This window comes from Pungitius pungitius, chromosome 3 (genome assembly GCF_949316345.1).
Source record: "Pungitius pungitius chromosome 3, fPunPun2.1, whole genome shotgun sequence".
Taxonomy (NCBI): Eukaryota; Metazoa; Chordata; class Actinopteri; order Perciformes; family Gasterosteidae; genus Pungitius; species Pungitius pungitius.
The window spans coordinates 22,042,933-22,056,603 of NC_084902.1; the positions used below are offsets into that span (position 1 = coordinate 22,042,933).

Sequence of the window (13,671 nt, forward strand, 5' to 3'; positions counted from 1 at the left end):
ACAGACATCTCATCTAATGATGTAAGCATTAAACACATTGCTTGATTTAAAGCATTAGAATCTGTTGTAGATAAAACAATAACTGTTTAACATGTGGGGGCTGGACCTGTGACGCTAGGTTAACTGTAGCGCTAAAGGAGACGATGCCCTGCAGCTAAATCAGCAGCACACTCAAAGGCTCAGGAGGATTTGCTAGGATCCGGAATGTTGTATTATTCACCAAACAGGTGTTGATCTTATAAATGAGGAGCCCAACATTGTTTGTTTTGTTCCTGGGTCCGCCAGCATCCCGCAGCAGACAAGAATGAGTCATGAAGGAGAAATATGTGGCCCCGAGCCGATCCAGAGTCAGACAAGAGTGGAACTCCAGAGAACAAACACATAGGCCCTCACTGACTCCATACTGCCCTTATACAGCTCTGCTCTATAAGAAAGGGAAATATCATTATTGAGATGTTTTGTCCTTGTAAATGTTCGGGCCCCAGACGGACCAGCATAACTTTGATCAAACACAACACAAAGAACAACAAGAATGACTCCCAACTTGACCAAGCATAAAGCGCTGTTACATTTATGCTGCCAAGAAAGACAAGAACGGACATGCTGCATTCAAAATAAATGACTGTGACCATAAAGTGGCTGAATTTTATTTCTCAAAGCAGCATTTTATATAAAAAGAAACATAATGAACTGGTGCTAACAAATGTCTTGAATGAATAATGTATTAATTTTGTATGACTGTCTGCTCTGATCCAGATTTTGGTATCAAAGTTTGCTTGCTGTTTGAAGTCCAGTCCTGACTTTAGGGAAAGGGTTCATAAAGGGCTCAAAATGTCTCCCTAGGAGCCTCTAACACTCTACGGTGTGACAGTTTGACAAAACCAAACCCTCACAGAGTTAGAGGAGGTGGGCCTCAAAATCTGTGAATCCGTGAAGGAGGGTCATTGGGATGGTCGTAAATGGTCACGAAAAAACTGCTACGTAACAGGCAGCAAATTTATTGTGTTTGAATGATCGCTGTCCGGTTGTAAAGAGAATTTCAATAATTTTTCATAAATTGCCAATGTTTTTGTCTGTACGGGGGGAGTCTGCATGCAACGGTACGTGTGTGGACCCGAATACACTCACAGGACTTAATGACTTTGACCCTTTTAATCTAATGCTCCGGCAACAGCAGGCGGAGTGTAACTGTAACACAAAGGGCTGGTAGGTTTATCGGGAGTTGGACTGGCGGCGTAAACAGGGCCAGGCGATCCGTCTGAATAGTGCTTGAGAATCTGGTGTGATTGCGTGTGAGTGAGAAGACTAAATAAGGACTCCAGTTAGTGATCAGAGGCAGGTGTGTGAACAGGTCAAGGACATGGCAGTGGCTGAAAAATAGCGGCAGCAGGCCAGGGTGTTGATCCGAACTGTGACACTGTAACACAAGGGAATATGCAGAAACCAGATATGTTATTGGTACAAAACAAACAGCGGCTTAGAGGGAACGTGTTGAGACTCTGCAACAACAGCAATGCAGAAACTGAGCCGATGAGATATGCCAGTTATGACTGACATCACATGGATGCGTCAATGCTTCCATTAGGCATGCAAACAACAGTGCTAACTGAGCTTAGCATGAGGGGAACTGAGGGCTTTGCTTCCAGACGCTTTATGCATTTATGCATTGCTGTTGACAGAGGGTACTTCAAGAGGAGGAGGATGACGATGATATTAGGTGTGTGTTTTAAGTGCTCATAAGAGCAGAATGTTGGGTCTCCGCTCCTAAACCCCAAAGGATTTAAAACGTCTTCATCCAGCCGCACCCAGTGAGGGCACAGAAGTGTTATAATCAAATTAAGAGTATTTGTGTGTGCTGTTATTATGCCCTTACTAATTCATTTGCAATACATAATTTAAACTGCATACCAAGAGTTTATTTACCAAGAAGTGAAAAGCACAAACGACTGTAAAAAGTTATGGTATTTCCATTCATTTTGTATAGCCCAAAATCACAAGTTAGCCTCAGTACACAGACAACATCTTCTGACCTTTGACCCTCACATCAGCACAGCAGAAACGATTAAAAATACCCTAAAAAACACAAATGATTCAAAAAATTGAGAGCAGTAAATAAAGTCACTAATAATAACAGCTTCGGTGGATGTAGTAGACTAACATTAATACAGCTCTGCATGGTTATCCTGGTTACTACTCCACTAAACAATCCCTTATAAATCTATAAAGCAGATTGAGCAGAGCCTGCCGAGTCTCCCGGACCACCGGCCCATAAACCTTTTAGTCTCCTGTAGCTGCTGTCTCCGAGGCCAGGGTCCATCTGGCACAGCAGGAATGTAGGACAGTGGGATAATACAAATGCAGAGAACACGTGTGTACCTGTGTGAGCCGCACACATCCCCTGCTCCAGCAGAGACCAATGCTTCTTCTTAACTGGACTCTGTGCTCTGCCAAAAGCATCCATTATTAACGAGTCCTAATGACAGCATGAAGCGTGTATTGATTAGGTTTTTGTTACCTCTAATCTAATCATAGAGACCAGCCTCGCACCTTTTCTTTCACACTTCCATATCTTCTTCTAACCCCGTGCTGAAATGGCGACTGCAGAATGGTACTATACCACTGGGAGTGGTACCATGCTTTACTTTAGTACCGCACTCAAGTACACTTCAGAGGTGGGTTTAAAACCTTCCAATCCTATTCCACTATAGAGTCTATTTCATAGAGAGAAATATTGAACATTTTACTGCACCACATTTATTAGTCTTTTTAATACCAATATTTCAATGCAGTATTTTTGCAGTGGCACTTGTACGACAGCAATTAAGAATTATTAAGTATTACTTATTAAGTCCCACCACTAGTTGGTGGGGTTAGTGTGATTTTCTTTTATGTGAGTGTAGCAGAGATTTTATGTCTATGGTTAAAACCAGAAGAACCAACGAGTCGATCATCCTTTGAGAAGAGGAATATATAAAACAGCCAGACAGAGCCCTTTGTTACATATCTCATATAGACAATCCATGACCTTGTACTGCAGCAAAGATGAAAACAAACCCTCTAATCCGTAATTCCAATGGGTCAATAGGGCAGGGGGGTGTATAACTTCATCACCAAAGAGATGTCGCTAGTTAGTCATATATGTATAGCCCCATACTTAGGATACGCCATCATACAGATTATTCAGAATTTCATCCGATGAATCACACGGTTAGTGATTTAGTTAAAAGGAAAGTAAAAAAAAATAGTAAAGATAAAAGAAATGACATTTCTAATATATGTATAATTAGGATAGTAATTATAACGTCATACAATATCTGAAACAGCTGCTTAATGAAAATATTTTTTAATGAAATAGAATCTTAGAATCAAAGATTAAGATGAGGGATTTTATTATTTATCTGTACAAACAGATAAGTAAGTTGATAAAAACACAACATGTTTATGATAGTCTGACAATATTTTCATTCAGTGTTGGCTTGACAAGATGTTCATTTACATGGATCAGTGCAGTTGCCATGGTTATTGCTGATGAGTCACCCCGCGTTGCTGATCTTATTCTCAATCGGGCACGAGGAGGAGAGCTGAGAATAGACGGGGGGGGGGGGGGGGGGGGGGTGACTGTGTGGGTGTTGATGGAAACAAGCCGAATCTGTTTGCACATGCACCGCTTCATTAACCAAGACGAGCACACCTGGATTCTTGTCATCGCGCAGAAAACACACATAACAGCAGAGTGTTGAATGCACCGAGATTTATTACTGAAGTGGGAAGTTGGGGATTAAAAGAGAGGACATCCGTCACAGTCAGCGTGTACAAACACCACCTTCCTGCTCCACCTCCTCAGACGAGAGCGTCCCCCGGGGTTCCTCCTGCTGCTGGTCCGGGGTCAGGGCCCCCTTAGATCTGTTGGGTAGGGTCTGTGGAGGCTGTGCTGCTGTTAGCTGGGACCCTGCTCCTCTTCCTGCCTCATCCTCTTCCTCAGCTGCTCACCAATATCCGCCAGAGGGTTCATCTTGGCCGAGAGGGTCTTCACTGCGTTGCTAAACCGGCTGGTCTCTGTCTCCCTGCAATAGAAAGAAAACCCACAGGTCTCTGGATGAGGAAAGGGGGGTGGACGTATGTAAAATGTATAACGTGAATACGGACGTCGTGCTTACAGGAGTTTGCGTTTCTGTGACTGTTTCATTTGACTGAAATCTGTCGGTTCGGGCCTCTTCACCGGTCTGGAGGGGGGGGGGGGGACACAGGACAAAGACGGGTTAGCATGCAGGAGGAAGTGTCTCAGTGCTGCGCTCACCTCCCCTCATCAGGATGACGGGAAACAGCTGTCCACACGTTGAACCTTTGAGCACTTCATTATTATCACATCAGGTGTCCGTCTGTCTCCACGCTCTGCAGGTTTACAGCAGATACTTGTGCTCTGACTGAAATGACTTCATCTCTATTTTCATCACCTTTCAGACACTAGAACTTTGACTATGGATTTTTACGTTGTGTGAACTGCAGCCTAAAGCAGTTCTGACATGGTGTGTGTGTGTGGGGGGCTCAGTGTTGAGCAGCGCCTGATGACATCGAGGCCTCAAACAATTACGAGCGTGTGAGTAACGGCCTGCAGGCAGACGCTACGAAGACAGCTGACACGAGTTATGTTCTCTACGGAACTGCTGTGTTGCCTTTAATGGGCTTTTGCATGAAATGAAGAGGGGGGGAGGCTTCGTTGGCATCTGTGCTTTCATTAATATGGAGCTTGTTGATCACTCCCCTCTCGTGAATTCAGGCTCTGAGTTACTGAGGCCTCAAAGACTTCTTTGAGCTCTGGATCCCCTAATCTGACTGACGCACCACACCCCCTACCCCCGCTGGGACGCCGCCGTCTGATCACACTAGTGTCCACCACAACGCTCCGACTGCTCGTCCTGCCATGTGTGTTCGGATGCAACCTGTTCCCACATCAGCGTATCAGTGTGGCTGAGAAGCTGACATTGTGTTGTCATGGTGATATCGGGTGTGGTAGTATCAGTTTCATCCCGACTCATCAGATGTCACAAGGACTAACAGTGTTTTCATTGCGCCATTTTGTTCGTTCTGTACTCATGGCGTCTGATGAAGGTCAAGGCACACAGGAAGTTGTTCGTTGTACACACACACACACAGTAAAAACCCATTCTGGATTAGTAACTTGTGTAATGGGGGTGTGAAAAATAAAATGAAATTAAGGATGTTAAACAAGGACATGATGTGTCTCAGACTCATCAGTGCTCTAAGAAACGGATGGGGTACAACATCACGTTGGCACTTACACTTTGTTTTTCCTGCTCTTGCGGCGGGCGGTGAGGGCTGTGGTAGGGGGGGCTACGAGCAGAGACAGCTCTGGCAGGGCGTCGGCCAGCGGCCTCATGTCCCCCACCACGGGCGTGGCCTGCCGTCGAGCCTCAGCCGCCTGCTGCTCCTTGGCCTGTTTAATGGAGCTAATCTCTGGAGGGGGAGGGGGGGGGGGGTGTTAGAGAGAGACATTACTATCTACTAGTTCTACTAGTCACACTGGTTCCCGATACACGTTTACATCTGCCAACTACTTTCCATATAATATGTATCTATTTAGGGTTAGCTGTATATGGTTAGTCATCATTTTAATGGTTATTCTTCTTCAAAGTAATTCAAATGTAATTGTCCTGTGAGCCGTATTCTGTATATTAAAGTGTCTGCTACTTGTCACCTGAGGTTTCCTGGGACTATGACAAGCACAGAAACTTCCTGTCTGCACCTTTAAGGCCATAAGACCCTCGCTGGTCCTGCTCTACTCTCCCTTCATCCGAGATGGGCGGATATTTCTCCCCATTTCTTTTTTTTTTTTTTTATTCCTGAAAACTGCTCTTGGGTTTCAGCGGTATTGAGTCGCACAGCCATTAGCACCTAATTATACGCCTGATCAAGATACGCCTTTGTGTTACCCAAGAATGGATTGGCTCAGCAGCCGGGTACGGTTACAGGCCTTGGCGCAATTACGGGAGGCGATGGCGGCACTTGTCCAGTTTTATTGACACATTATATCAATATTACTTTGTATTATTTTTTATATTAAATATGGAATTAATGGTGCTGATAGATTTCTTCTAGACTGATCCATTAATACCACTCTTGCCTTCTTTGAGTGAAAATGTGTTTTCTTAAAAAGCTGAATGTCCACAAATAGGGAACACGTTGAACACGTGTATCTCCTTAAATAGCCTGACTGAAGATGGAATGGTGATGATGCCACATGATCAATAGTGACATGGTGAATGACGTCTTACAACTCACTGTTCAGCCACCGGTCCCTCCTCTCCTTCATCTTCTCTTTCTTTGACTTAACTTTCTTCTCTTCTGGGCCTGTGAGAAAACACACACACACAGCTAAATGACAGCTCACATCAAACCCCTCCACCCTCGCTCTAGATAAATATTTATATTTGAATATGCAAGTATTCAAACAGATCAGCTGCGACGGTGTGCCTGTCCCACCCTGAATGCACCACATGACGTGAGTCATCAGGCACCATCACTTAACGTTAGCTAACCCGTTAGCGCTGCGTGCTCCATCCACACGGCTCGCATGTGTCAGCAGCAGAGACCCACTGACCTTCCCCCTGACTAACTGAACCTGTGGGGGCTCCATGCAAACACATCCACAGGGTGAGTATGGATCCACCGTGTGTCAGTGGACTCTGCCAGGAGAGAAACATTTAAACTATATACTATAAATACGGTTAGACTTTTGTTCTGATCACGCTTCAGTAAAAGTGTTAAAAAAGGCAGGTTTTATAAATGGGATATTTACTAGAAATGAAAATATTTCAGTATGCAGTGCTGCTTCGCCCGTGGCCATTTAGGACAAGTTGTCATGGATACGAGGGCTGAGAATAGATATTTGAACAGCTCAAAACCAAGGTGTTTTTTAAGAAGCGATATTCAAACAGAATATTTGGCTAAAATCTGCTGTTCACCTTTAAGCCTCTTTAATGCTTAAGGCCTGTAATTTTCATCATGGATATACCTCAACTATGAGAGACAAAATGAGCACATCCTGGTGGAAAATAAGTATTTGGTCAATAACAAAAGTTATTACATGATTACATTAAGGCTTAAGAAGAATTGTTACTGCTACTGTGTAAAGGAAATAATGCTATTGCATTTTTGCTCATATAGTAATACCTAATAATAAATAAAAGTGAACACTACAGTAAGTCTAAACCCCCTCATCAGGCCCGGCCGTGTTTCTATCCATCGATCGGTGTCGGCTGCGGCTCTGTGGGGGTCAGAGGTCAGAGGCAACAGATAGCTCATGTCGTATCAATGAGCTCGGTAGGATGTGATGCGTCCCGGGCTGTTGACTGGTCTATTGATCCCATTTGGCCCGACTTCAGGCCCCAACAGCAGCCGCTGAACTCCAGGCGATGATGTGGGTTCTACAGCCTGATGGTTGGTCTGATGCACACTTTCACTTGTCATAGTGGCCCAGGACTTTCACCCAGGAGACCAATGATGTGAATCCAACGTTGGCTTATTATGTTTGGTTACGTAAGTTACGTTATTCAACTTAGGTTACTCATAAGCTAACTTGCTCCATGTTCCCAATGTAGTCCACAAAAGGCCTAATTTGGCCATGGCCTGACATCCAGACAAGATGTTTAATCACAGGATGAGTGACTCCACGAGTCACTTATGACATTAATCAAAAGCTAACAGTCATACCATAATAATGTATAAGCAGGAGATTCCACATGGACCAAGTTTTCTCTCCAAGGTATTTATTTCAGACAAGTTCAGGACTGGCTCTGCTGGTGGAGGACTTCCTGCCCCATCACAGGTCTGTGGTCAGGAATTGTGCTATAAATTGAGGTAGAGACCTTGTTGCTGAAGCATCAACAGAGTTGGATTCATGTCAGTTGTGAGTCATAACCACTCCTTACCATCTGTAGGGAGGTTTCAGCCTTTATGATCCTAAAAGCCGACATTAAACATGATCAGATCAACACTGTCAGAATGAGAAGTCCTGAGCCAGAGGCAGATGTTGGGACTGTCGGTATCTCCTGAGATCTTTTATCTGCCACCACAGTGGCCACCAACATGCGTGTTTCTGCTGCTGTTAGCAGGAAGGGAACAGGCACAGATGAAGAGATAGGCTTCTGCTGCTGACTGCTGTGTGGGTGGAGGAGGTCTACCACCACACCTGTCCCTTTGGGAGCATCGTCTTCCATCCGTTCTATGAAATGGAGAGCTGTGATTACGGCTGGCTGGAGACTGGTCCTCACCAACCCAGCACACACATCCCCCGTGACTCCTAACTTCTCAGACTCCTCACCCTCATCCCACTGCTCACCCTCCTCACTGTCCTCATCCCTCACCACTGTCAGGGAAGGGACAGTTAGCACTGGGTACATTTTCTATGACTGATTACTTCACTAGAAACATAGCTTGAATTTATCCAGTTGTAAATGTGACATGCTGCCTTCACAACATGCAGTACCCTTCCAGTCTAAAAACTTAATAAGATCAGGGCTTTGCTGCTGGCCTTGGGTCTGAACAAACACAGATTGAGGTCTAAATTTAATTAAGGCTGTCAAATGATTACAAATTTTAATCAAATTAATCAGAATTTTCAGTGGATTAATCAGGATTAATCAGGATCACTATTTGCAATTACACCTGAATCCTAACCATTTTTTCTTTCTGAAATGCATACCAAAGATAGATAACAGGACACAGATACATAATTATCATTATTATTATCATCATTATTATTTTTTACATAAATACATGTTATTGATATTTGACTTGGTTTAATTAATTCCAGAAAATAATCAAAGCAATGTTATTTGATAAGTTACAGATTTCCCTGCATGGCTCTAGAAGGGTCTCCAGCCTCTGCAGTTTATGCCACTCTGCTGCGGTCGGCAAAACGAGTTTGTGCTCCTGCTGATGATCTGAGGTCGATTTTGTTAATGGCCTGCGAACATTCAGCGTGGACTGGCGCAAACGACTTGCTGAACCTGACGGCCTGACATATGCCTGCAGGTGGCAGTAATGTGTTGTATAGGATGAAGTGCATTCCCTAGAGGAAGAGGTACTTTCCTGACTTGAATAATTTGTCACACTGCGCATGCGTGAAATGTGTTAAAAAAATTGACGTAATTAACAACAAACAACTAATTAACGTCGTTAACGCACTATTTTTGACAGCCCTAAATTTAATATAATTTCATCCTTTTGGTGCTGACATGCTATGAAATAATGCAGGAGGAAGCACACGGTGAGGACTCCCAATGATGCGTGAATGTCCCGACTGGCGTTTCAAGGTGACTGCGAGCAGAGGAACACGTTAGCAACACAGCAAATAGGAATGCTGGAACTCCTGCATAGAGCAACACTGATCAATTTGTACGTGCATCAGCGGGACCCCCAGCTTCAAACACATTATTGATCAAGTCATTCACTTTTAGAAGACTTCTCCCATCATCATATCAAGGACATGTAGAAGGAGACGGATTGTGAGCACTTAATATGCTTTGGTTTGTTTCGACGGACACCAAAAGGACAATTTAAAAGGACTATCATTTGTCTCGTCTCAAATGGAAACCATTTTCATCTTGACAGCATCACTGAGTCTCTTGGGCAGATTATTATTACTTCCACTACATGCTCGGATGCCCGGACGCATGCAGCGATGCAAGTGAACGTGACAGCTCTGCATGCGGACTAGTGAAAAACAACAGAGACCTGAAGGAGGGAATACCGTGGCCATACTTCACTGACTCACTTGTGGTGGACAAGTAAGTAGGAGAGAAGGAACGGCAAGGAGGGAAGGAGAGAGAAAGAGGAGAGGAAGGACAACTAGAGAAGAGATGGATAGAGGAAGTGGAGGGGAGGGAAGTGGGCGATCTTTAGGGAGCTGACCTCAGAATAAAAAGGATGTGGGGTCTTCCCCCTGGGGTCTGGTAGTGAAACGATAGCTCTAATTAGACTGCGGACAGAGCACTTTGTCAGGAGGGGGGGCCGGTGGGGTAAGGGGCTGTCCGATCAGCTTCCAGTCAGTCAGGACTTCACTATACCGGCTCAGGGTAAATTACACACTTTGATTCCATGGTAGAAGAGCTCCATCAGACCAGGGTCAGCACATTATAATGTTATGTTGTGTCTCAATCACCCTGCTTCTATTTCATCGATGAGCCATCATCACACATTGAGGCCCCATTACTAATATGACCGTATTCCTGTTTTTATGTGTGTGGAAACGAAGCAAAATCATTGAGAATTGACAGCTTGTTATCGGCATTCCACAGACTCAAGCTTCGTTATGGAGAACGTTATTGTTATAATTTAGATGAGAGAATAAATAAATAACTGCTTCTCCAGACATTGGGATGTACTGTGCCCGGAGATACGGACTAGAGTATAAAAATGCATTAATAAACTAGCGTTTCAAATATTATGCTTTTTCACAGCCTTTTGTCTAATGTGGTTTGATCATGAGAGGCATCGAGGAAGAATAAAATTATTGTAAAGTAGGTCAAAACTGATGAATCCAGGATTTGTGACTCATTCACATTTTTGAAGCCTCGGTAGTTTAGTTGACATTAGCAGTACGATGTCTCCTGAGCGAAGGTCCTGATGGTTTAAATACAGTGTTTCCCCACAAATGTAACTTTTGTTGTTATTTTTTCACGCACGGCAGTTCCACACTGACATAAATAGGTCACAAATATGTCCGTGTGAGCCCGCAGGAGCAGAGAGCACCAGGGTGAGCCCCCACCCCCGCTAAGCCAAACCAGAGCACTAGTCTGTTTGTAATGTTAGTCATGATCAATGAATCATAAGCACTAACATCATTGCAGAAGAATATATGCCATTCTTTGGTTCATTAATTGATTTGGGTTGTTTTTTGGGGGGAGGGAGGGGGGGGGGGTATTGATGAGGAACCAAACCAATGAGCAATATTGATTGATAAGAGTTCCATTATAAATATCTACTAAGCGCTATGGTTGATGAGCACTGACAATAAGTCCCATGATCCCGCGTTATTGTTGTGATTGAGAGACGCCTACTGGCTGAATGTGTGTGACCCACAAATGTGAAGAGTACATAGCAGTAAACATGGATCCGTCGTGGAAGTGGGACCAACACCCCCCTAAAAAAAAGCAACAGATGTTCCTATGAGGAGAGCAGAGGAGTGGACTTAGCATTTGCCCAAATGAGTTCTTCCCTTTCCAATCAGAGGGTCCTCAAACAGTTATACGGCAGCAGCCTCCGTGTCTTCCCTCTGGGAAGAGGGAACACTGAGGCTGCCAAACCTGGATTTTACGCATGAGCTAAATTCGTACCACACCTGGTCTATAAATAGCAGCGTTGTCTGGCGAGGCTTCATGCGGCATGGTGTGCTTAGCAACTGGGCCTCAGTCCGCCGGTCCTGTGAGCAGACGGACTCGCTGCCCCCACCCCTCACCCATCCACCCTCCCAGGCAACTCTGCACTGACTCTTTTAAATAAGCTGCTCCAGAGCTGGAAGATGATGTACCAGCAGCCCTAACAACAACACAAAACCTCTACGGTGGCGTGCTGCTGTAGCAAGAGGATGGCAATAAAGCTCCTAAGCCATCTAGTGGCCAACAATGCAACAGCAGAGAGTAGACACATAAAGAGTAGTAACATTAGTCCTGATTTTAAATGAATTGTTGGCATATTAGCATAACATTTGAAAAGGGAATACCTCTTCTGTGCAGTTGTGACTTTTGACCCAGTGCTGTGGACTCATTGAACACTATAGAACCAGAACATACAAGTTAAAGCTGCTGTAGGAAATTCCATATTGGTTATGTATGTAGGTGATGTCCAAAGTTTGACTTGACAACCTAGCCGAGTAACACTCTTCAGAGTAGTAAAAGTCTTACCTCTACGAGCAGGTAGAGGTGCATCTGGAGGCTCCTCAAACCTCAGCGTCTGTACCAGGGCCTCCGGAGTTATCTTGGTGCCAGCGAAGATCCCAGAGGGGAAGGAGATTTGTCCCGGGGGCTGCGAAGGTACACAATGAAGTAAATGACCGGCACGCAGTACGCCGTGCCTACATTTCCCTCTGTCCTCCTGGGACTTTTTCTGGCGAAGCCTACACTCTGTGCTGCTCTGAGTAACATCGGCATCTCTTGGATACTGATGACAGCAAAGCACCAGCAATATAAAGAGTGAAGCTGTTAAAATGGATCGGTACAATGTTTCTGTCCTGTTTGTAGAGCACAATGCAAACACAAAAAGGTCATAAACTCCATTTTTATTACTGAAAATATATAATTATTGAAATCATTTTGAAAGTTTACAGTCTGCTCTGTTGGTTTACTAAATATGATTAAATGGAGGACGTGGACGAAAAGGCTGCAGATATGCCATAATATGTAAGTACAGAGTAATGCTATGAAGTATAGCATCATATCATATCAGGTGAGCACGTCATGTAGTACCAGTGTGTAAATAGGAAAACAGTCCACGATGACCCTGTTATATGTAGCATAGGCCTACCATAGAGGATTATACACCACTGTGGCTGACATGATTTAATAATGAACAAATCAATAGGATTAATTAAGCGACGTGGTGACGTCAGGCTCTCTCGTTCTGTTTTGCGAATACATAAGGAGTTACAGATTTGATGGAGAGACTTCCAAGTAAATGGTGATGTTTTTAACGAATTTGCGGCCACAGAAAGGTAACGGAACCACCAGACTCAAACGTTTGGGCGGCGGATATAATATGACGGTCACTACTGGTACATTGAGCGATAAACGTTGCTATTGTTTTACCAGACCTGTGCCGCGTCGGTGGAGGACTCGGTCTTCTTATTCTCCCGAAGGGGAGCGCTTGTTTTGTGTAGTTCCGAGGCAGGGGGCTTCTCTAAACTCTGCGGTAACCCGGAGCCGGGGCTCTGCGAGAGGCTGCTCGGCCTGTCGAGCCTCACCGCCTCTTGGTGGAGCTTCTGACGGACGTGTTTTATCTTCCCGACCATGGTAACAACGCCGGGGAAACTTGAGCTAGAACCGAAGGGGCTTCACACAATCCGTTGTAATGGTGCTCCCCGGTGTCGACAGCGTGTGACGTTATCAAGTCAGCGACACTGCTACCGGAAATGAATCCGTATTACTTTCAAAAGTAACGTTACATGTAAAATCTCATTTGGACCTCCCTTAGACCGCGTTTGGTCGTGGTTTATTTTATGCTCACGAGACAATTAAATAATTCTTCGTTGTTAAGTTTTCTTTGCTTTCTTTTCTTTTGCTTTCTTTAATTACAATGTTAGTATATGCCCTTAAGTATGTTTTAATTTAAACATATACCGTTTCGCAGTTAAGCAGCAATTAATTTTCAATTTGGGAAGTATTTTGTAAAGTACATGAATGCCTTACTAACTGTTTTAATCTGAAATATAATTTCCGAAACACTCTTGGAAACTTGACGTTGTTATTATCATAAGCGTGGCCGGTGTTCCCTGTTTAGGCAATCGGCTGAAAACAGTACGGAGGAAAGGTTCCGGATCCACTTATTCGCCATTTTGTTCCGATGTCCAGTTATTTGGTTTGATTTGCTATTACTTTAAATAGTTTTACAACATGTTTAAATCAATATCAATAATATATGGTCTAACATTCGATT

General features: G+C 44.1%; 1 protein-coding gene across 1 annotated transcript; it reads right to left on the reverse strand.

The window, feature by feature from the left end:
• Nucleotides 1-3,382: 3,382 nt before the first annotated feature.
• slx9 (SLX9 ribosome biogenesis factor) lies at nt 3,383-13,156 on the reverse strand. Its single transcript, XM_037477632.2, has 6 exons — nt 12,830-13,156; nt 11,925-12,045; nt 6,301-6,369; nt 5,301-5,475; nt 4,158-4,223; nt 3,383-4,064 (listed from the first exon to the last, which is right to left on the reverse strand). Exons 1-6 carry the CDS (start codon nt 13,025-13,027, stop codon nt 3,938-3,940), a joined length of 756 nt encoding a protein of 251 aa, XP_037333529.1. The 5' UTR covers nt 13,028-13,156; the 3' UTR covers nt 3,383-3,937.
• Between the last annotated feature and the right edge of the window lie 515 nt (nt 13,157-13,671).